Below are 25,129 nucleotides of genomic sequence, written 5' to 3'. Positions count from 1 at the left end.
AAACCATCCGCCTCCCTGCCTCCCCCATCCATGGAAAAATTGTCTTCCATAAAACTGGTCCCTGGTACCAAAAAGGTTGGGGACTGATGCATTAGGGTATCCCAGACATTTGGGGGTGCTGAGGGCTTATGCTGGATGATTCTAAAGAAATCGGGGAAGCCAGGGCTAATCCTGGATTGGATGCTCTCAAAAAATGGGAACGTAATAAACAAGTATTTTTATTTAAGGGTGGGAGGATCAAAGCAGGGTTAGAGTTCACAATAGGCAAAGCAGCAGCAGTCACTCAGAGGAAGGTGATGGTACTCAAAGAGGTGAATTTTTGGTCATTTTTGTGGTCACATCCTGGCTGCGTTATGCCCTGAACATGTCACAGAGAGGTTTTGCCTGTGTCTTGCCCAAAGCATTGTTCCTGTCTGTTGTGAATATCACAGTGTGGTTGTCAGTAGGGCTGTTTTTTTTTTTTTTTTTTAACTTTTTTTGTCTTTTCAATGAACCTACTACTTATGAAGGGGCTTATTTATTCTATGCCAGGTACTGCATTAATCACTCTGTCTGTCAACTTATTTATTACTTTATAAGACAGGTAGGCATTGCAGCCATTTTACAGAAGAGAAAGGCTAAAAGATGTTAGTGACATTTTTCACAGCCACAGAGGTAAGTAAATGTCAAAGTCACAAACTGCATTCAGGTCTGAGCAACTCTAAATCCTGTGTTCTTGCCTTCTAAATGATACTGTCTCCATTTCATCAGGACTGGTGTCTACTCCATTCATTCATTTGACTGTTACTGAACCTGTGGTGGCCACTGTGCTAGGCACTGGGGCTATGGGGTCCCAGATGACATACTCTGCCCTCGTGGAACTGAAAAAAGACCCTTGATTCCAGAGCTGCACTGTCCAATATGGTGTCTACTGGCCACATACGGTTATTTAAATTTAGACTCAAAATTAAATCAATTAAAATTAAATAAAATTAAAAATTCATTTCCTCAGTTGCACTAGTTATGTTCCAGGTGCTTGATAACCCCATGTGGCCTATGGCTATTGTACAGGACAGTGTAGATATAGAGCATTTCCATCATGGCAGAAAGTTCTACTGGACAGTGCAGTTCTAGAAGAAATAGGTCCCTATCCTTCCTGCTTACATGGTTGTACTTGTCCCCTTTGTCCAATTTTCTGGCTAGGCAAAGAAACAACTCTAAAGGCACACCCGGAGCAAAGGTGTTTTTCTGATTGCCAGCGTCTGTTCCTGGTGCTCTGCTGAGTCACTCCCGCCCAGCTTCCAGCTCCAAAGGGGCTTTGGTGCTGTGGTGATGGCAGAGTGAATGCTGCCAACAGAAGACAAGCCCCAGTCCCACATCTGCCACACATCGGCACAACTCTCAGCCTGGCTGAGACTTCAGAGTCTTTATCGCTCAGGACACTGGGAGAAGCAGAAAGAAGCCAGCGTTAGGCTCTGGAGGCAAGGAGATGTCTACTGACTGTAACTGAACATGTTTGAACGTGGATGTTGTCGTGGGAGTGAGTGTGTCCGGCCTGCACACGGTCCCCAGCAGAGCTCCTCCACAGCAAATAACCCCATTTACCAACGGACAGGCTGGACTTCAGGGGGAGATGCGGGCACCTACGCTTTCAGTTGAGCCTTTTCTGTAAAAAGCCTGCAGCCAACTAAACAGAATCTCTATGCTTCTCTATGCTCTTTGTCCTCCCTCCTAACCCTGCAAGTCTTTCCTGAGGACTGAGAGTAGGCCCAGTGCCTGGAAGTCGGGGAGTGACTTTGTTTCTCTGAGCCTCAGTTTCTTTTTCTGCACAACATGAACAATAATACTGACCTAAAAGCGTTGTATGGAATTGATGAGATAATGAATGCAAAACACTGAGCGTATGTTGCACACACACGAAAGGTGCTCACTCTCAACCAGCAGTCCCCTCTCCTCCCTCGTCTGTCCCTTTGTCCAGTCTCCAGGAGCTGCCAGCCTGCGGCCTCCGGCCTCCTTCCTGTGCCAGCCCAGCAACTTCAGCCACACTCTGGATCTAGTCCCAGTCTGCTTGGCTGAGGCCTGGTGTTCACTGCACTTATTCTGCCAGGCACCCTGTGATTTACTTTTCTAGTGAGTTAATTGCAAAATCCATATGGAGCAGAGAGAAAACATCAACCCAAGCTTGCCACGAAAAGCAGGGGAACAGAGGAAGCTTTCCATCTTGGCCAGCACAGCCTGGAGAGGCAGGGAGGGAGGAAGATGCTGCCGTACTGTCTACAGAAAGGCAAACCTGCCAAGTGCAAGGTGAGGTGCGTGGTGTTTGGCCCTGGTTATTCTGCTATCATTTTTATATTCATCCCTTTAGACAAGAATCTCTCTGAAGTTTTAGAAACCTACTATGGGTATAAAAAATAGCTTATCAAATCTCAGTGTGCTTAAGCAGCACCTGGGAGGTTTATCTAAAATGCAGATTCCCAAGTTTCTCTTGCCAGAGTTTCATCCAATAAGTTTGGCATGGGGCCCCAGAATTTATACCCAGTGCACATAATCTGCAGACCAAGTGTCAAGAAACAGTCATGCAAAGCAAGATCAATAATTCAGGAGTTGGAAGAATTTAAGATTGGTTCTTAGCTCTTGAGCAAGTCACTTCGTGTCTCGGAGCCTCAGATTTCTTATCTTTAAAGCAGGAATGAGAATACCTACCTCACAGGACCACTGAGAGAATAACATAACAGATATTAAAAGCCCTTAACACAACTCTTGGCACATGGAAGGCACTCAAAAAATCGAAGAAACAATTTACTTTTCTTTCCCGGAGAAGGTTCTCTTTAAAATTGGCCTGGGCATCTTTGCTCCTGAATATTAATACATTTTTGTATCTGTTTACAAGCTACAACATCCAAAAAGGGGCCTTTGAGGGAAGCCAGCTCTTGTTGTGAAAGCACTTTGAAGATGAAAAGGTGTCAGATCCTCCAGGGACTTGGTTGGTGGAAGTTAAAACAAATGTTTATTTTAATTTGGTGAGTTATAATTTATTAAAGGCTTTTGGAAAATGGAAGTACTATTTCTACTGTCACAAGGGACCCAACAGTTTTGAATAGTTTGTAGTTAATTCATTCATTTCTTTAAGAAACATTTACTGAGCACCTGGGTGCCAGGCCAGATGAACATGTGCCAGCCCTGTGGGGGCCCAGGGTCTGGACAATGACAGCAACTTCGTTCTCATCACCGTGGGGGCTGCAGGAGCCCAGAGAGTGGTGACTTCCCTCATCCTAAGGGTCTGGGTCTTAGGAACAGCAGGAAATGACTCCATTTTGAAAGCACTCAGATTGATACACAATTTAAAAACCAATTCTGGTACAATAGATGTGCAATTTGAGATCCCTGGAGGAAAGAACTATTTTCTACAGAGATTACCCCCACACCTTTAATTTCTTAGACACTCATGCGGGTTAGGCAGACTCCTAAGCTTCAGGCCCTAATATCCAAGTGCTTCAAAGATACCTTGATTTGGAGGTTCCAGAAGTACTTCAGACTCCACAACGTGTAACACCTTATTATTTTTCTCATTATATATTTCCTCGCTGTATTCACATAGTTACCCTACTATAGTCTCAATGTTTGTGTACCCCCCAAATTCATATATTAAAACCTAATCCCCAATGTGGTGGTATTCAGAGGTAGGGCCTTTGGGATATGATTAGGTCATGAGGGCTCTGTCCTCATGAATGGGATTAGTGTCCCTATAGAAGAGGCTCAAGGGAGCTTGTTTGTCCCACCCAGAATGTGAGGACACACAGAGAAAGCACCATCTACGAAGCACAGGGCAAGCCCTTACCAGACATGGAATCTACTGGCACCTTGATTTTGGACATTCCAGCCTCCAGAATTGTAATAAATTTCTGTTATTTGTAATTTACTCAGTCTAAGGTATTTGGGTACAGCAGCCCGAATGGACTAAGACAGACCCCCAGTCAAAGCCATGTCATAAACCTGTGCCCACTGCCACTCTCATCACCCACATCTACTGATTTACCAAATTTTATCAGTTCTTTCACCTGGGTACCTCTCAAATCTGTCTGCATGATCACTGCTCTGATTCCAGGGGCTATAATCTGTTTCTAACTCTCCTCCGTTGAGTGGAACCAGGGTAATCTTCCCAAAATATACACATGGATCACATCCCTTTCTAGAGCACCTTTCAATGGCTTTCCCTCCCCTATAGAATGAGATTCAAACACCTACACATGGGGCCCAAGGCCCTGCTTATCTAGACTCACCCCTGGCACACAAGCCACCAGCACTGAGCTCCCGCAGTCACAGCTGCCTGCACATCTGAGCACGCCGTGACACTTCCCAGCTGCACTGAGCAGCACCCCAGCCCCCTCTGGGAGAGTCCAGAGAATGGCTCCCTCCTCTCCGATCTCACATCACCACTCCTCTTCCCTCCTCCAACACACTTCCCTCCGCTGTTAGGTCTGGTCACTTGTCTCTTCTGCTGGACGGAAACACCTCAGAGGATGGTGTTTGATTGTGTTCCTACCCCAGCGCTTTGAATCCCAAGCTGTGCGGAGACTTCTGGTGCTCGCTGCATCATTCTGGGCTCACTGGAGGAGCACATTTCCCGCCCCTTTGTAGTTAGGTGGGGCCCTGTGACTAAGCCAGACTTACAGGCTGTAAGAAGCAGCCCCCCAGAGCCACTTGCTCCAGACACAGTAGCTACAAGGTGGTGGAGCTTCCATCATCTTAAGTCCTTGAGAGACTGTGAGGAGTAAATTCCCCCCGCCCCCCACCAAAGCCTGCTGGGTACACACCATGAGAAGTACACTCTGCTAAGCCATTGAGATATTAGGTTTTTTGTTTTTTTTTTTTTTTTGCTGTAACATAAATTAACCATATGTTGTATTATATATTTAGCCATTAACCTATACTGACTAATGTACAAATCCATGTCTGTCTATGATCACTAAAACAGAACATGGAAATCTCAGGTTCTCCATAAATATCTGATGAATGAATGAATGAATGGATGAATGTTGGAATGGATGAATGAACAAGTAAGCCTAGAAAAAAGAACACAAGATCTGGAGTCAAAATAGCCTGTGATAACCACCCCGATCTCTCTCTCCCCAACCCCCAAGCACTGTTCTTATCTCCACTTGGCCCCAGAGGCAGGATTTAACATTTTGATTCCTCTCTCTGAGTAGCTCTGTACTGATACCAACCCAAACCATGTGCAAACCCTGGTGTATGCCTTGGTGTCCGGATGAAGGGCACCGGTGACATATTTTTGCCAGTTTTCCACCAAGTCATAATTCCACTGACTTTGAACTTCATGCTTCCTGGGCGACATCTGGACTTGGCCCCAAGGATGGGGATTCCTGAGCTCCCTGAACCAAAGGATTCTAATTCTGACAGTCCCCCCACTCTCACCCTCCCCAGATTAAAGAATGGCCCCATTAGACCAAATATCTTTTTACAGGTGGGGAAAACGTTCAGTAATTGCCCTTAAATCTTTCAACACATTTCGGTTAAACACAAAAGCAGGGTTGTGAGTTTTGGATTGATTCTACATATTTTCAAAAACAAACACAAACATAAAGAGTGTCATTCCAAAGTCATAGTTTCCTGAAATCACTGCCTAGCAAAACGGTCAGCGCACTAACAGAAACATCTGGCAGAGAGCACCTAGCTATCAGGCCAGGAAGATCACCGCGCGGCAGTGCTGGGAAGGAAGGGGGCCCGGGTGCCTGGAAGGCAGGGAGACTGGGTAGGGGGGCTGCCAGGGCCCTCAGCAAAAGGAGGTGGAGGAACTAACCTTGGCCAGTGTCTGTTTTGCCATCTACATGGCTTCAATCTCTTCCGGTGCTTTACTTAAATTAGCTTGTGGGTGCTGGGCCTAAGACTCGGCAGAAGCACACGGCACTGGAAACAGGAGGGGTTCATATCCTATTCCACCCTTTAAGAGCCGTGTGACTTTGGGCAAGTCCCCTGCCTTTGTGATTCTTAGTTTTCTTATGTATAAAGTAGGGGTGAATATAGCAACCTCCCAGTGTATTGAGGATTACACGGATTACCTATGTTAAGACAGAAAACAAATATCTGCAGTGTGTTGGTTTGCACCCCCTAACCCCAGACACCCACAGCCGGATCCTACAGATGCAGTCAATACATGTGCGCTAAAGAAATGGGTGGTGCTCTAGGTTGTTTTTTAAAGTTTTTTTTTAATTATAGAAAACTACACATAATATAAAATTTATTATTTTAAAGTGTACAATTCAGTGGCATTTAGGATATTCCCAGTGTTATGCAACCATCACCACTACCTAGTTCTAGAACATTTTTGTCACTCCAAAAAGAAACCCTCCCATACCCATTAAGCAATTATTCCCTCTCGCACTTCTCCAAGTCTACGGCTGTTTTAGCTACAAATCAATACTTTAAAACGCTGCTGGTGGATAGCGCTTTGGCAAGAAAGTTGGCAGGAGCTGGTCAAGCGTGAGTTTACTTCCCGAGTGCCCACTGCATGCTCATCTCTGTGGGAGGCGCAGGCAGGCGCACAGTCCCTGCTCAGCCAGGCATGTGCACAGATGGGAAGGAGGTTGTGATCAGGGAACTTTAAGGAGCACAGTGGGGTGGGAACCATCAGGGCAGAGTGGGGAGAGATGGGGCCGAGGGAGGGGCCTGCTGCAGGGAGATGTGGATTTAAGTCCATGAATCAACAAAGGGAAGCTCAGCCTCGTTTTCCCCTGCCTAGCGTGGTCTGGGGATGCTCTTAGGAGCAGAGGAACAGGAGACATGCGCCCCCCACCCCCTTACCGACAGTCTTCAGGGAGGGCCCTGGCCCAGCCGCTGCTGGGGCTCAAGCTGCAGAGAAGCCAGACTTGGAGGCAGGCAGCACGGACAGTTAATGAGTGATTTATTGGTGCTGCTGCAGAAGCAGCTTCCCTGGGACCTGTTCCTAATTAACAACCGCTAACTGAATGATGCCTCTTGTTTTTTTTTTTTTCAGAAGTTAAAAAAAAAAGGCCCCCAAAGACTTTATTCCCCATCTTAATGGGAGACAAGACTTCACCTTTGCTTGCTGGCTGATTCTAAGATACAACATGTATCTGGCAGAAATCCCCACCCACTCCTTCCCTCCTGTGCAGACACATATAAACACACACTCATGTACAGCCAAATCCACACACTCTTGTTCACGTGTTCCCCACACACCACCATACGTTTGTTCCTACACTAACAGGATTACACAGACATTGTCACTCACTCACACTCACACGCTGTGCGTCTGCACTTTACACCTGCAATCACACACGCACATGCATTCCTGCCTGGTCACACCCTTGGATCAGCACGCAGCCACACCCCCTGCTGTCACAGGGTCACCCACGTGGTCTCCGGTAGGAATCTTCTCGGAGGCATCCCATCTGCAGTGAAGGGGCTGACTCACCTAGAGGGGCCCTAAGATTGGGTGCCCTGACCCGGCTCGCTCAGCTGTGAGGTGGCGTGAGCCGGGGAGAGGGAGCTGCAGCCAGGCCCCAGGGGCCCTGTACTCCGGCATGGAAAGTGGCAACTGCTCTGGCATTCGGACTAAAAAGGTGTCTCCTGTTACAATTCACGGGGCACTGAAAAGCCACACACTCACTTGAGAGCCAGGCTTCTGAGTGGCAGGGGGTTCAAGGTGCCTGGCTCCTGATGGGCATCTGTTATGGGATGAGCTGTTCCCCCACCCCCAAACAAGACACGTTGAAGCCCTAACCCCCAGTACCTCAGAACGTGACTTTATTTGGAAATAGCTGGGGCAGGAGCAGTTAGCTGAGCGTACACTGGAGTAGGGTGGGAACCTACTCCAACATGACCGGTGTCTTGTAAGAAGACAGCACCACACAGGAAAAACGTCATGTGATGACAGAGGCGGAGATTGCAGTGATGCATCGGCAAGCCAAGAAATGCCAAATACAGACAGCAACCTGCTAGCAGCTCACAAGAGGCAAGGAAGGATCCCCTACAGGTTCCAGAGAGACCACGGCTCTGTCCACACCATTATTTCAGACTTCTGCCCTCTAGAACTGTGAGACAGTAAGTTTCTCACTTTTTCAGGCACTCAGTTTGTGGCCCTGTGTTTCAGCAGCCCTAGGAGACTAATACGGCATCCGGTGAATATCAGCTCCATTCTCTTCTTTCCTCTTTCTGGGCCTCAGTCTATATTCTGAGGCAGGGGCTGGGACCCCATGCTAGTCTGTGCATATTTATGGAATCTCATGTGCTGGGCCCTGGTTACACCGAGATAGGCGGAGAAACTGTGGCCTTGCCTAGATCAACACAGAGCTGGGAAAGGCTTCGAAGTAAGTGCAAAGTGGACCACCGAAGAAAAATAATGCCTCTGACCAAGAGACAGACTTTAAAAGGTCTTCAAATTCCCTTTATCCTCCATGACACAATCCTGAGCCGCTGAAGGGGATGGCAAGGTTAACCATCACTCCCACTTAAAAGGTTTCACCCCAGCTTTTGGGCTCTAGATACTGAGTTTCATTAAGATATCGTCATGGTGTGACACAAAGGCAATCAATAATGGGCAGCTCTTTTTCATATTAATTAGCCAGCTGTTCAGGGATAAAAGATAGATCAAGCCCACCCTTGCTCTCTGGGGATGCCAGAGTGGGCTCACTTTGCTGGTGTAACGACAGCAGCTTTTCCCCCCCTAGGTTCAAATTTAATAGACACTACTGAAGATCAATGGGCTGATGCCCTCTGCTGATACATCCTACAAATCAGGTGCCGGGGCCTGGGCTTCTGTGGGCTGTGACATTTTGTGGTCCTGGAAGTTCCTTGTCTATGAGCACACTCTGGATTTATCTCAGAGCTGTCCTGCTTCTTGGACTGATACCAGTCTCAGCAAGCACCTTGGCAAGCCTCCCTGTTCCGTGCCCATCTGCGCCCTGTCGAGGAGGCCTGTGGCCGTGGGCAAAGTGCAGGTTTGGAGTCTGGCAGATATGTATGTTTGAATTCAGCCTCTACCACTTATTAGATAGGTGGCCTAAGGGATGGCACTTAGCTTGTCTCTGCCCCTATTTCCTTATCTGCTAAAAAAGAAAATACCAATCTTGCAGAGATATTAAGAGGATGAAATGGGATTATGCATTTAAAGAAGCTCATATAGTACCCTACCTAAAATAAGTGCTCAATAAATAATCATTATTAAATAAACAATTATTTAGTAGTACTTAACTAATATATAAAAGTACCTATTATTAAATAAGTTACTTTCATTGTTATTTTCCCTGTACATAGATTTATCATGAGCACAAGTCACTGAAGGCCCATGAAGCCCCTTCATATCTGGTACAGTTGCTCTATTCCTTTGTCTTTTGGTTGGGGATAAGAAAGAGAAAAGCAGACCCTGCCAGCCAGGAGCTGGCCTGGCACTCAGAGTGGGGTGGTGGCGTTCTCCTGTTGAATATAAACAATCGCACGCACCAACCTCAGCCAAGGCAACTCTGACTGCAACAGATCAAGACAAAAACAAGGCCCTCTGCAGTCATGCCTGAACTCAGACGAAACCAAGAGCACTGTCCAAACCACAGCATGACCAAACATCCCCCATCCTGCCCAATATGAGACACTGCTATGTCTTTTCCGTTATCACTTTAACGTCCTGTCATTCTTCCTGCCTCCTACATAATATTTATTAAGCTACCCCAGCACAGAATTGCCCCTGTTCCCTGACGGATCCAGCCCAGAGCAAAGCCCTGAACCCACCCCCACAGCATCTAACACAAGCCACGTCCTGCATGTCCTTTCTGACACCCTGCACAGACTCCCGACGGCTCCCCACGGTGTGCTTTCTTCCTTGCTGCAAAGAGTCAGTGAACCCTCTTTGCTCAACTAACTATAGGTGAGTTCCTGGTGGTCGTTGGCTGGACAGCATTAACAGGGATTCTAAGGCCACCCGGCCCTAACAGGGAGACTGATTTAGGGTAACACAGTCTCAGAGACTTTTCCATACCTGGCCACCAGGCAGAGCTTTCTCTCTAGCCTACTTTCTCTATCAACAGGCCTCCTGGCCCTACAACCTCCAAGCTGTCTCTTCTGCCACTGGAACTCCTGAAAACCATGTTCGGATGGGTAGGGGGTAAGAGACTGTGCTGGTGGGCATTGTCCTTCCTGTGGTCCTGTCCCAGCTCTCTCTTGGTCAGGTGCTCAGAACTGCAGGGGATCTTAGGAATCCTTTAATCCAGTCACCCAAGTAGGGCTGATTTCTCCTGCTGACTCTCTGGCTTCCCCTCGCCCCCACCTGGGGCTAGTCCCCAGCACTGACGGGTCACTGTGCAGGGTAACTGCCCAGGTAGGTGCCCATTGTCTTCTCCACACTGTGAGCCCGCGAGGCAGAGACCACGCCTGCTGCTCCCAAGCCTTCCCGAAGCCCCGCAGCTCCAGCACCCGCCCGGCACAGACGGCTGAACAGGGCAGCAGGCAGCCAGTCACCGAGTGTCACAACTTCCCACCCTCCCCCGTCCCCAATTCAGCAACATCGCTATCGACCAAGCAGCACTGTCTCACTGTGAGATTCATCTGAACAAGGTTTGTTTTCCCCTGAGTAAGATCCACCGTTTCATTTTCTCTTCACTCTCACTGTCAGCACTAGCAGTAAGCTTTCTGTATTCTGCAATTTCTAATAGATAAAGTTTATAATCACTTTTGAAGAGTTATTACATAAAGGATGATGAGTAGAGAAAAAGTTACAACACTGTCCTGAGAAGCATAGACTGGGTGGTCTGCTGAGGCCACTCGGGAGTTAAACAGGAGGGCAGTCCCAGAGGCAGCGTGCAGGAAAGAGTGAGCACAGCAGGCCTGAGACTGCATCCCTAGGAGGGGCCGCTTGCAAGGTTGGCCCTGGGCTGGTACTTGGCTGGTAAACACTTGCCTATTCCCTGAATGATAGGACTGGGTCGCTGTGCCTAGACTGTACAAATACGAGTTTATGTCAGACACCTGCCACCCATCTGCAAGGCTGGAATTGGTACATGCTAGGCAGAGGGTACCTAGTGACCAGCCCCTGGTGAGCACCTTGGGCCCTGGGTCTCTCTTGAGCTTCCCTGGTGGGCAGCACTTTGCAGGTGCCATCACCTCTCATCACTGAAGGAATTAAGCACATCCGTGTGACTGCTAAGGGAGGACTCTTGGAAGCCTGCGCCTGGTTTCCTCCTTACTCTGTCCCATATACCTTTTCCCTTCGCTGATTTTGCTTTGTAGCCTTTGCTGTTATACATCTTAACCATGAGTATGACTCCATGCTGAGCCCCGATGTCCTGCCAGTGACCCACCGAACCCTGGGCACCACCTGGCCCAGGCTCCAGGTGCAGAGGTCCACTGTCGGGGCCCACAGTCAGGGTGTGGACTCGGGTGCCCTGAGCTGAGGAGATGATGTCATAATTTATGAAACATCAGGTACTAAAGGCCGTTGTGAGCTCTTACACACTCCCTGATTGTGAATAAGAATGACCAAGCTGCCAGAGCAGACTCTCCAGAAGAGCTTTTTAAATCTAGCGGGGGAAAAAAATGACACAATACTTCCTCCAAATAAAATCCACCTTTTAGCATTACTAACTCAAGCGCTGAGGTAATAAATTATTGAAGGCTGTGGATGCAGGTAGAAAGGATAAGTCCTCTGGGCTTCCGTGGTTTCTCCCCTCTTGCTACCAGGTGAGGCTGCCTGCAGAGCGGGCTTGATGCCCGGAGGCGCCTCATCCTAATTGCTGTCTAACTTCTGACCGAGCCCGTTTGGTTCCTGTTTGAAGAGCCTCCTCTTGCACTTTCACAGCCCACTTCACACCCACGATGGCTCTTCTCTCCTCCCTCTTCCATCTTTACAAGCTGCTGGAACTGCAAACAATTTCCCTTTGTTTATACCATGCTTTGAACCTGGTTTGTTCCATACATAGGATTTCCTTCTTGGAGGCACAGTCAGGAAAGCAATTTGTTTTGTAGTTAAGGTACTACAAAACCGAGCACAGCACACTCATTTAGGAGCCAGGCTGCTGAGTGGTGGTGGAGCGAAAATTCCCTCTGCAGTGTTTGGAACATAAAGGGTTTGGCTATTTATCTGAAGGGGGATTTCTTCCAGAAGGAGGATCGTTCTCACGGAGCAGACTGGGAGAAACTGGCCTAAGGGAAGGCAGGCTTGCTGGAGCCTTGTCACACTTGGCCGTGGTGCCTTGGAAATCATCTTTGGTGCTAAGAGCCAGGCTGACCCGCTGCCAGAGAGAGCTACGAACAGCTGTGCGGGGGTGTGGAGTCAGGGAGACCTGGGCTGGGATCCCCATTCTGTGATCTCAGAGCACTGCCAGACAATGATGAGACTGATATCTACCTCAAAGCTTGTCGCACATGTTAAACAAAATACAAAAACACTTTGTAAATCGTGGAGTGCAATGCAATTAGTAATAATAACGACAGCATACACTTACATAGCACTCCCTGCGTGTCTGGCACTATACTAAGTGTTTTAACTGTCTTAACTCATTTTTACCCTTACAACCACACTGTGAGGTCCATACCAGAATTATCCTCATTTTCCAGGTGAGGAAACTGAGGCATGGAGAGATTAAGAACCTTGCCTCATGTAACACAAGGAAACACAGCTAATAAGCGAAAGAGCTGGGGTTCAAACCCAGGCAGTCTGGCTCCAGAATCTGTGCATTTATATATAAGTCAGTGAGTGTTTTTGGAAGGGCTGGCCTGGCACATCGGCATCTTCTTAACCTATAAAAGCATTGACTGTCTTTCACCCAAATAGTTTTATATTCCTGTCTCTGTCAGGGTAACAACTTCAGATTTAGATAGCTGTGGGTTAGGTATCAGCTCTGTGACTACCTGGATGGTAAGTTACTTAAGTTTTTAAGGCCTCCGTTTCATCACCTGTAAAATGGGAATAACAACTCCTATTTTATAGGCTGATCATGATAAAGAAATGAAACAATGCATGCATGCCATTAATCTCTGGCTCACTGTAAATGTGTAATAAATAGTAAGCATTATTCTTTCAATTATGGACAGGTAGAGTTCATGAATAAAAAGAAACAGAGAAAGGGTGGGGGGATGGAGCAAAGGAGAGAAGGAGGGAGGGAGACAGCAGTTAGCAGTATCGATCATGGCTTATGTACCTTTTCAGATTCTCTTGGGGCCCCCATCGGTTGGCCTCTCAGCCAACTGATCCACCTCAGCTGCCACTGTGACAAGTCAACCCTTCCTGGGCCTGTTGAGTTCTGCTGCCCAGGGCCAGGGAATGCTTTGTCCTGCCTTCCTCCCACAGACTATTCTGGAGGCAGGACTTCTATGTATGTCTCTCTGCAGCTTGCTGTGACGCTGGCCAGCATGGAAACACATCGCCTTTCTTTGCTTCTCATCTTTCTTTGACTTGCTTTCCTGCTCCCTCCCTCACTGCCCTGAGACTGCATCTCCCAAATAAAGCATCAGCATTTAATACTAGCCTCAGCTCTGTTTTGTAGGAAATTTGGACTAAATCAAGTTTATCAGGACAAGAGGTCAGGAATTAGATATGTAAGCAAACTGTTTATAGACAAACTCTGATAACTAGTTAGGCACCTCTGAAAGATCCTTAAAGTCCAAATTTAGTAGAGGCAGGACTTGAGATTATTGATATGTCAAGTTCATGGTTAATTAGTCATCCAGGGCAAATGCATCATGAATGTAGGTTCCAGCCAGACCTGAAGCTTTATTCTGTTGACCTGCTTGCAATTCAAAGCTAAAGGCAATGCCAGTCTTCTCAAGAGCAAGTTCCCCCTAGATGTCTGCCCATACCTGAATCAGCAAAAGTATTTGACACTTTTAACTTCTCCCTGCTTAAAGCTTGTCTGTATTTCCTTATCAACTTCAGGAGAAAGGCTGAACTTTCGAGCCAGTAATTTGGAATCATTCTGCACCGTGACGGAACCAGCTTCCCTCTCTGGCCTCACCTCTTCTTAATCCCACAGGCTTTAGCCATAACAACTGCTCGCTGTTCCTAAACAGCCCTGCAGCCAGGACAGACCGCAGCCCTCTGACTGCTTGTCCAGCGAGCCTTCCTTACCAGTGCTGCTCCCCGCCATCAGGGAGGTGGGGATTGTCACCTTGAGGAGAGTTTGGGGAAGGTCTGGTCATCTCTAAGAGCTCTTCCTTAAACAGTACTTTGTGGGGTTTGCACTGAGCCTGGCTCCTGGGGTCCTATGGTAATTGCTTCCTCCCACACCCCATGCATCAAACACGCATGATCTCCCGGAGCTCCTCTCCACCCTTTGCTCCCCTGCTCCCTCCACAGCCTGAAGTCAAGGAGAGCAAGCCATCTCTATGTGGTGGCCCATCTGCCTGGGTTGTAGGGTGACATCAAACTTATGGTAAGGATTCATGGGTTGGGGGGAGCCCAGTTTCACCCTACATGCTGTGCTCATCTGCCTGGCCTGGGTTCCTCTCCAGTTGCCTTTCGCTTAGTGGAGACAGCCGGCTTGTCCCCACCCAGCCCCTGTATCCTCCTAAGTCAGCTCTCCCTGTTGGGGGAGGCTTTTCCTGCAGTCCTCCCAGCCCATGGCTACCCAAGGCTTAGCTGTCACCCAAAGGCCATTTACATGGGCGGGAGCTGGGAGAGGACAGCCGGCCAGATCTACAAACCAGGGATTCCAACTTTATCATTACATAAGCCCCATGACCTTGAGCAAGTCTGTCTGGCCCCAGAGCCCATCTTCTCCCAACTGAATCATGAGGCTCTGCCCAGATACACGCTCATTCTCAGTATGGGGACCCTAGAAATACTAGGCTAGTTTTGATCAAGACTATTACATCACAAATCCTGGAATTTTCAAGTTAAACGGTCCTTGAAGGAAGGGAATTAACATCTGCAAGGTCCAGCTATGTGCCAGGTGCCATCTTTTAAACTTGTTTTTACTGAAATCCACAGTAGCAAATGCATTTTGCATGACGACCTGGCACATGTGCTATGTGTAAAGTGTAACTGAAACAAATACTTAACAAAATGTTAAGTGCCTTGTGCTCTATTCCACTTCTATTTATTATTATTATTTTAAAGGATGGCCTTGAGCCATAGAATTTATTTCATGATCAGTTATGCAGTTATAACCCATGGTTTAGAAAACACTGTCCTAGTTCTTTCCTGTGCATAGTCACCTTCCATCCTCATTACAACGTTGTGAGGTCAACATTTATTTATTCCCTTGTTGCAGAGGAAGAAACCGAGCCTCAGTGAGATTCAGTTCTTTGCATGAAAGCACCCATTTCCTAAGTGGCCGAGCTGGGATTCCGAGCTTGACTCCAAAGTCCATTCTCGCTGCCTGAGATTCCAACAACCCTATTTAGTTGATGGGAAAACTAATGCTCAGAGAAGTGATTGGCCCAAGGTCACACTGGGACTGGTGACACAGCCTAAAATTAAAAGCAGATTCATCCCTGGACTCCACACACCCAGCACTGGAACTAAGCTCTGTGGGCTGTTTCCCCAGCATCAGTTATTCCCTTTCTTCCCTGAAGTCATTGTAGGTCAGATGAAGTTCAAACAAGCTCAGAAACTCACTCTCCCTGGACAAAGCTGAGCTCACTGAGGGGGAAAGAAATGCTTCTTAAACGTCTTTCAGTAGGGAGTTTGTCATTGTGCACATGCTTCCACTGGAATTGAAAGTCATGTTGGCTCAAATTAAAAGCAAAACTCACGTTTGCTGCACCTCTCTGCACACGCAGCGGGTCTTAACTGAGTTTCAACAATGCAATCTGTCTTAATTTAGCATGGCTCTGAGTCTCCCTTCTCCTCCTTTCCCAGGGCAGGAGCCGGGTGCTGTTGCACTAGTATGTGCCGTACACCAGGGAGCGTCGCAGAGCTCGCCAGAGGAGAGTGCAGGTGGGGTGCATCTAATCTGGGCTAAGACTTCTTAAAGTCCTTTTACAAGGGACTCCCAAGAACAACAAGGCCATTAGCTGTCAGGTGTGGGCTGCCAGACCACAGGCAACCCCAGCAGAGTTGGTGCTATGGGGAGGAGGCCCCAGGTCGAACTTCACTAAGGCAGCTTGAGGCAGCCAGGCAGAAGGAAGGGCTGAAACTAGGGCTGAAGGGAAGTGAGATTATAACACAAATCAGTGGTGCCAAGCATCTCGTATGCAAAACAAGGCAAGGTCAGGAGTGGGAGTCAGGCAGCGAGGTCTGAAAACAAGATGCAGCAAGGAATGAGGGACGGGCAAGAGATGTGGTTTGTGACCAAAGCCATGAACCATGAGCGAGAGAGCATGAGACACAGCATGGGACAGTGGTGACTAAAGGGCCCTGCAACTGGGTATAAGTAGCCGTGAGGCCAGGAGAAGGACGTGAGCCCTCTCTCCTTAGAGTACCAGGAAGCCCATTTTGGTCACAGAACCTAAGAGTACTGAAGTAGTTTTCAACGCTAAGGAGAGGGTGGGGTGGAGCAGGGAGGAGAAAGCTCTGTTGCCTTCGGCAGCTACATCCTCGCTGCCTCTAAGGCTCACCCTGGCCTGAGCCCCCATCATCTCTTTCCTGGATTACTGCAATAGAGTAACACAGCTTCCAGAAAGATCCTATTCAAGCATTAGTCAGACCTTGTCACTCCTCAGCTCAGAACCCGCCCATGGCTCCCCGTGCACCGGCCTGCACACGCCCCTACCCCACTGTGGCCTCCTGCACTACTCCAGCCTCTGGCTTCCACGCTGCTTTTCAAGCAGGAGCGCACACTCCTACCTCAAGGCCCTCCAGCGCCTGCCCTTCCCTCTGCAGGGACCGCTTTTCTTCCAGGCATCTCACAACTTGCTCCCTCACCTACTGCAAGACTTTGCTTAAATGTCACCTTCTCTGTGAAGCCTTCTCTGGCCACCATGTTTCAAACTGCACCCCCTCTAACCCTGGGCCTCACTACCCCCCGTAACATTTATCAGCTTGAAACACCCTACAGAATTTAGTTTTCTAACTTGCTCATCATCAGTCTCCCCCCTAGAATGTAATCTCTCCCTAAGAGGCGGAAGTTTTGTCTGTTTTGATCATTGCTAGAATCTCAATACCTAAAACAGTACCTGGCACATGGCAGGTGCTCCACAAATGGCTGTGAAATGACAATCCACCCAACTCGCCTCTTCACCTCCTCGCACACACTGCCCCATGTTCCCAGCTGCACACGCTTGTCTTCCAGCCTCATGGGACACACCTGCTATGTGTGCTCCTCCAGGCTTTGTCCTCACCAAATGCCCTTTCTGCCCTCAAAGCCTAGGCCATCCCTTTTCCATAAAACCTTCCCACATACATCCTGGTTGGATTTTTCTCTTAAACCTTTACAATCCCTATTTCAAATGGCTTTTCTCTAGCATGTCACAAATTGAGAGTGGCCTGGTCTGATCTCTAGGTCACGATTGGCTTCTAATAGGTTATGGGTTCTGCTTCTTTTCTGGAAGTTTCTAACATTGACAAAAAAGTATATGCTCTGGATACAGCTAGTATCATCTCCCAGACCACATATATTTTATGTATTGAGCTAACGGAACAGACTGCAGAGTGCAGTGGTCAAGAGAGACAACGGGCACTGGAGCGAGATGGGTCTGGACTCACACCCTGGCTCTGCCATTTACTAGCTGTGCAACCTTCCACAAATCGCGTAACTGCTCCAAATCTCAGTGCTCTTGTCTAGAAAATGAGGAGAGGCTAAGAATCAGTGGGCTTGTTGTCTCCAAAGTCCCTTCTAACACACGGATATTCTGGCTCTAACAGGCACTTCCCCGTCCTGTCTGGAACTTGGGGGTTCCAGTGGGCACTGAGTTTACGTGCATAGCTCTCTCCAGTAGGAAACTGATTCCCTGAAAACATCGGGCCCCTCTGCATTCCTGGGAGGGGTGTGGGCTGGCTCCCATAGCAGAAGAGTAGTCACATATGGGGCCCAACTTCACATTCTAGAAGACGGTGTCCCACTGTACAATGGATTGGGTTGCTGCAGAACTCTGATCATTTTGGGACTTAATGACAGATATTCTTATAGATCTTAAAAACCAAGTCTCATGAGTATGGGGCCAGCAAGGGTAGAGGATAAACTGAGTTAATTGGTAATGAGCTCCTTTCTCACTGTGCTTTGGAGCTACTCACCTAATCTGCTGACTGTGAATGAGCAATTTGGCTGCCTAATTAGGTTAACCAATAATTTCCCTTTTGACACTAGGCTGCTTGATAATTTGGTGGTGGGGGGGAGCATGTAACTGTGATTCTGTTTCATTGTTTCTTTTTAAAGTGAATTTCTCAGTTTGCCTGTGGGACTGAGGCATGGAAAGAACGCCTACTGCTCCCCAGCCCCACCATGCCTCTGCACGCCTCCACGCCTTGGCTCACGCACTCGCCTCTGCTGGGAGTGCCTCTCTTGGATCCCTCATGCTCAGCGAAATCCTGCTGGACCTTCAAGCCCGAGTGCGGAACATGAGTGGAAGGAAGGAAGGAGCCTTCGCACCCTCAGGGCAAAGCGAACAGCTCCTTGACTGTCATCCCACAGCTCTTTACAAAATTAATATTAATAGCTAGCATGAATTAAGGACCAACACAGACCAGGCGCTTCACAAATGCTGTAGAACAGGCTCACAGCAGCGCTTCGCGGAAGGAAGATGGCATGCTGTGTTTGTATTTTTTTTTTTTATTATTGTGGTAAAATATACATAACATAAAATTTAATCCTTTTAACCATTTTTAGGTGTACAGTTCAGAGGCATTAATGTATCTACACTGTTTTGCATCCATTATCACTATTTCCAGAACTTGCTCATTATCCCAAACTGAAAATCTGTCCCCATTAAACAGTAACTCCCCGTTATTGTTTACCTCCTCCCCAGCCCCTGGTAACCACCTACATGTTGTTTTCCCAGTGAGGAAACCGTGGCTGAGGGAGGTGAGTGCTTTGCACAAGGGCTCACAGCTGGGACACGGCACAGCCAGGGCTCGAGGCTGGTCTCCTCATTGGACTCTGAAGCTAGTGTTCTTTCCACCCCGCAACACTGCCTGTGACACCTCTGTCACAGAGCAGAGCCACGAGGTGGGTATAGCTCCACCCCCACACCATTCATCTACACTGCACATTCTAGAATAATGCCTGGCACGCCGAAGGGGCTAAGCATAGTTACAGAACAAATTTCAGAATGAATCTACAACATAGGCACTGTGTCAACCTGACACAGTGGTTAGGAATGGAGCTCCAATTAATTGCAGCCTCTGCTTTCTAAAAAACATTTATTAGATGCCGACTGTGTTCCTGGCCTGCTGGCCTCTCTCAGCAGGAGAGGCCTGCGGGCTGGCTCTGCCTCATGGCCCCAAGGAGGAAGATTTGTGTTTACATTACCCAGTCAATTCTGTATTTATTTTAGATATTAAGCAGTGACATAAAAGCTGCTGACATTAACCTTCAGGGGCAGAAATTGTCTTTAATGGACCCCATAAAAGTTATTATTGATGGCAGCTGCATGCAGCATCACTGTGACCTCAGCAAAAGCCTCCACCGCTATCAATACTGTTGACAATTACTATTGACTAATGCAAGGCCGGGTGTGGAGGCAGAGTCGATGTTCCTGTGGCTGGAGGTTGCTGGGGTGATGCTTTCCATTTTGCATTTATCTGCTAAGAATCTCTGAGAACTCATGGCACATTTCTGATGGCCTCAATTGAGAGCCCAATGTTCTTGCTGACTCCAATGGAGGCGGGCAAAGGGCTCAGACTATAGAGAGGACTCAGACCACTAGAGACAGGAGTTCAAAGCCAGGATTTGCCAACTTGCTGACTTACCAGTTGTCATATCTCAGTTTGGAGCCTCAGTTTCCCCATCTGGCAAATGGGAATGCTACTGAGTTGTCATGAGGACTAAAGGCAATTGTACAGGTACAGAGATGGGCCCACGGCACAAGGCTGCTGGCTTCCCTCTGCACCTGTAAAGGGGCCACACTGTGCTGTCCTGGCTAATGTGTCCAGTGGGGCTGAGCCCTGTTCTGATGGTGAGGTCCGAGTTCTTATCATAGGAAAAGGAGAGAGCTAGGGACAGGGATGGATGGGAGAGAAGGACAGGAGGGACTGGAGAAAGATGGAAGAGCCAGAAAGGAACCAAGACTCTTGTGATAGAGCCTGGCTCCTGCTCATCTAGACATATGGCCCTGTGCACACCTTTATCTCTCTGTGTCTCGGTTTCCTCAGCTCTAAGTTGGGGAGATAACAGTGTGAATCAAAGGAATGGGAACCTAACGGGTGAATAAAAGCGAGCCATTCCTAAGATCACTGTCATTAGTTAGACCCAGTGCTGTATAACAAAGCTGTCAGTGTAGCTCCCCAATTGGGAGCCAGTGCATGAGCCTTAAGGCACCTGTGGGGTGTCTGGGTTTGGGGAGTCCAGGCCCCTGGAAGGGATGCGGAGGCCAGGGGCCCTTTGTTAGAGTCACCTGCCCACCCCTTCTGCCTGCCCCTCCACCCTGAGCACAGTGAGGCCTAGAGTTCTGTGGGCAGCGTGGAAATAGATGATCAGAAAGAGAGGGCGACATGGCCTGGGGAGCTGGCAGCCTTCCCTGTCCCCATTATCAAAGGCTGAGATTCTTCAGGCTGGTTCAATGTGTCATTATCACCCAACAGAGGCTTAATTCAGCTGTAATTCTGCTCTCAGGGAATATACAATATTGTGGGTGGTATATACCTTGCTCTGCCATGACTTTATGGAAATGATCACTTGTCACCATGGCAAGAAGGCTTCAGAAGAACAAACAACCTAAGTATTTTGCTACAGAGGCAATTCACTGTAACCAGGGCTATAAGAGCAAAGATTTTAGAGTCATACAGGCCTGAGTTCTAATCCCATCTTGCTGGCTGTGTGACCCCTGCAGGTTTCTTAACCTCTCTGGGCTGGCGTTTACTTACTTTGTGCAATGGGGAAATAAACCTTTCTTCAAATAGTTGTAGGGCGAGTAAATGAGGTCATGTAAGTTTGGTAACTTACCCGTTAGCATACGCATTAACAACTTAAAGGCTCTGAGAAGTCCTGCAGTAAAGATATTGGTTCAAATTGGTTTAACCCAGTGTTTCCTACATTATTTGAACACAGAACACTCCCTCTCCCATCTAGGAACTATTCATATTTGTATAACATAGGAAATGCTAATTTCATTTAAACTATTTTATAGATGAGGAAACTGAGGTCCAGAGAAAGGATGCACCTCACCCAATGCCACACCCCGGGCCACTGATGGACCTGGGGCTCCATGCCCCCTGTGGTGTGGTGGCATAGACCCTCTTTCCTCTGCGCCAGGCCTTGCACTGCCCTTCAATTTGGTGCTCTGGTTGCACACATGGTAGGGTGGGAGGTGGGCTGCAGGCTCGGCGTGGGCCTTGGTGGGAAGGTGGGTGAGGGGGGAAACTCCTCAGGTGCTGAGGTCGTGGCCCCCTCACAGGGCTGGCTGGGGGCCAGGGGAGGGTGATATTGCCAAGCCTGTGCCTAAGCCACTGCCACCCCTGGACAAGAACACACGCTCCCTAGGCAAACGTCTATGTCCTATGGGAGGGGTGGCAGAATGGGTGTTTGGAACTCTGCTGCACCCGACTCTTTAAGGGGATAAATTTCCCCACCTGTCCCTGACCCTGTCTGGTCTCCTGCTTGATCCCCAATCTGGGAATCAATCCTGGCCTTGCCCAACTCTGCTGGAGCCTCCTTTTCAGAGACTAACCTGTCCAAGCCCTCATCTCTGACCTGGTCCCTGCCCTGCGCCAGGGGATCCTGGGCAGGAGTCACTGGGACCCTGCGTGTGGAGATGGAGGCCAGCAGGGGGCACTGGCACCTGGCTCAGCTCGCTCCTCCTCTTCCAGTTCAGCCTGCCCTCCCCACGCCTGCCCTGCCAGCTCTGGCTGGGAGTGCCAGCCACACTCCTCCCTGGGTTTCCCAGAAACAAAAGACCTCCGCCAGGCGGTGGGGCTGTCCCTGGGCCCTGCCATGCTCTGTGTTCTCTTCTTGAGCCGGCCCCTCCTCAGTGCTGACTCTGCTCAGCAAAGCTGCCCAGGGACTGGAGGGGCATGAGATGCCACGGGACGGGAGAGTCCCCTGAGCAGCAAGGTGCCACGCAGGACTGCGTTTGACTCAGAGCCCCTCAGAGATCCATCTGCCAACAAGGTCCCGAGAGTGAAGAGTAAGATTCTGAAACTGGGCTCCCTTTCCTCCACTGTAAAAAGGAAATGCTGGAACTAGACGCCATCTTTGTCTCCCCCAGCACGGCTCCGCTTTGGGAGAAGGAGCCGCTGGGATGGGATGCCAGTGGGACGAGGCGACTGGAGCCAGCGCTTCACGAGATCATGCGGAAGCTGGTGCAAAGCCTCCAGTGCTGAATTTTTACATGTATTTCCTTTTTGTCTTTTTCGCTTTCTATTTTATTAATTGTCAAACAATAATTGTATATATTTATGGGGTGCAGTGTGATGTTTTGATTCATGTATACACTGTGGAACCACTAAATCTAGCTAATTAACATACCTATCACTTCGCATACTTATTTTTTTGTGTTGAGAATATTTAAAATCTACTCTTTTAGCAATTTTGAAATATACATTATTAACATGCTATGCAACAGTCCTCGAAAACTTATGCCTCCTAACTGAAACTTTGTACCCTTTGACCAAAATCTACCATAAACCTCAAGTTTTTAAGTTATCGCCTAATGACAGTTTTTGTCTGGAGGCCATCCTCTGACCAACATATTAGGGTGGGACAGCGTCCCTGGAGGTTGCCCAGGACTTCTGAGCACCTGGCGGCTAGAGACGGCTCGGGCAGATTCAGGCAGAATTGATGCAGGACGGCTGTGGAGGTCCGTTACCGCCGTCCCGGGCTCCCTCTGCTCACGCACACGTAGGCACCTTGTGAGCAACACCCCAGCCCCTTACCCGCCTCCCTAATCTGGAAGGAAAGAGCAGCGGCCCAATCTCTGGCATGTCACTGGCGGGTGGGGACATCATGTCACTGTGCAAGAGGCTCTGACTTTTGACCACTGAGAACAAAGCAATTTTTCACCAACTTCACTGGAGCCCCAAACCATGGGGCAGAAAATCAATACCGTAATTAAAACCCCGGCCCCGCAACCCAGGCACCCGGCACAGGCCAAGCTGGCCACTCACCAGTCTCAGTGTTCTCGTGCTCAGTGTCCGTGAGCGTGAGGTTGGAGTTGGCCCGGCTGGACAGGCAGGAGCTGCGCCCTGACCGTGTGCTCCGGCCCCACAGCCGCACGGGGTGCTCAGGGGACAGCACGGTGTCAGCCTCCATGTCAGCGTCAGAGCCGGCCCCCATGGAGTAGCCGCAGTGGGGGAGGCCGATGTCAGTCCGGTACAGGGTCCCATGAGGGGGTGTCACTTCTCCCAGCCCCAGCTCCCGCAGGGTGAAGTTGGCTCCTGGGAGGAAACACAGGTGAGCTTGGTTAGGGTGCTGAAGAAGCCTGGCCTCTTTCCCAGGATTCACCGTTGTTCTTTGAACTGGCCGTGGCACTCCATGTCCATGCCTTTACCCAGGCCATTGCCTCTGCCTGCTGGGCTCTTTCTGCCCCTTCTCCACCAGCCTGTATCCTCCATGGCCTTTGAGGCCCAACTCAAATGGCACCACCTGTGTGAAGTCTTGCCCAAGTACCTACACCTGTGCAGAATCAATTGCTTCTTCCTGCAAGCCGCCTCCCAGGGCCCTTGGCCGCAGTTATACTGCACAATAGAGCTGTTCCAGGGTCTGTCTCCTCTGCAGGAGATCACTGCAATGAGGACAGGAACCATGTCCTGGTTGTTGCTAAATCCCTGAGCCTAGAACAACAACCGGAACTCAGAAGGGGATCGTGTCTGCTACATTGAATTGTGGCCTTCGCGTCCCGTCTTCCAGGGAGGACTTGTCAGCAAGTCCTGAGCAGAGCAGACGCCCTGTTAATGAGACCTCAACAGCTCCCCTGGGACCAGAAGATCCTTTCTGGCCAGGTCAGGAAAGCCTGGAGCCTGAGCATAAAGAATTTGGTAACCAACAGAGAAAAATCAGCCTCTTAGGAAGTAGGCTCTGCCTGCTGCTTCCTCACCCCCGGTGGGGCCCTGGTGGGGGACAGGAAGTGTCAGGTCTCTTGCAGGCTCAGGAAACCCTGGCAATGCCCAGGACTGAGGTTGGGGAAGATGTGGGTGAGGGGAGTTCACCCAGGGATTAGTATTTGAGTGACAAAGTGAATGCTCCCTTAATGGGAAACCAGCCTCCCTGTCACTCCTGAATGTTAATTCAGTGCCTATTTAGGGACAGCTTCTCCCACATTTCTAATATTCCCAGGAGTGTCTCGGGGTTGGGGGGAAGAGGAAGTAGACAAAGGCACTAAGGTCATATCCCAGTTAAACTAATGATTTGGGAACTGGCTCACGCTCAGGCAGCAACCACATTTGAACCAACCCCAGCGGGCCCCAGGCCTTTACAGATGCAGCAGTGAGGAGGGTGTGGTGCCCGACTCTACAGAGCTCACAGTCATGTGGGGGAACCACAGTCAAACATGTGGCTAAAGGTGAAAGGCCAAAGTGGAAAGCCCCATGGAGAGTGTTCTGGGAGCAGAGGCAGGTGAAACACCTGGGTGGGAGTGCAGAGGAGAGGTTTGCGGCAGAGGAGGAGAGTGAACACGGAGAACAGAGTGAGAAGACAGAGGCGTGGAGGCCCAGGCTTTAAAGGTATCCTGAAACCAGGGCCCACGGCCAAATAAGACAAGCCCTCAAGGGACAGTGAGAAGGACTGCCCTACTGGGAGGTGGGGAGGAAGCCAGCAGAGATGGCAGCCTATTATAATAGCTGTCTTGCTCTTATCAAATCAGCCCCTTGTGCTCCCGAGTGTCCTGGTCATCTCTGTATCCAACACCTATCACACCTGCTGCAGAGTGTGCTCTGAGAAAGTTAAACACACCCATCCTGGCAGTGCTGTGGACCATGGGTAAGGGGAGAGGGGAGAGGGGAGGAGAGACCAATTGGATGCCGCCAAGCCAGGCTGTGAAAGAGGGAGGAGGTGTGCCCCAAGCCCGCCACCCGGCTGGCGTATGCTGTACAGCCGTGGTGTGAAGGCGCAGTCATGAAGGACTTCCATTCTGGTTGGTAAACAACTGGTGCCCG

At 49.2% G+C, this 25,129-nt stretch overlaps 1 protein-coding gene across 1 annotated transcript in view; it reads right to left on the bottom strand.

Annotated features, from left to right (window-relative positions):
- The window catches only part of TENM4 (teneurin transmembrane protein 4), a 499,427-nt gene that overhangs the window by 354,336 nt on the left and 119,962 nt on the right, over nucleotides 1-25,129 (bottom strand). Inside the window, 1 exon segment of the mRNA XM_045557253.1 lies at nucleotides 23,144-23,413. Within this exon segment, the coding sequence (XP_045413209.1) occupies nucleotides 23,144-23,413 (270 nt within the window).

Source organism: Lemur catta, chromosome 7 (assembly GCF_020740605.2).
Source record: "Lemur catta isolate mLemCat1 chromosome 7, mLemCat1.pri, whole genome shotgun sequence".
Taxonomy (NCBI): Eukaryota; Metazoa; Chordata; class Mammalia; order Primates; family Lemuridae; genus Lemur; species Lemur catta.
This window is presented reverse-complemented; position numbering and strand designations above follow the sequence as displayed.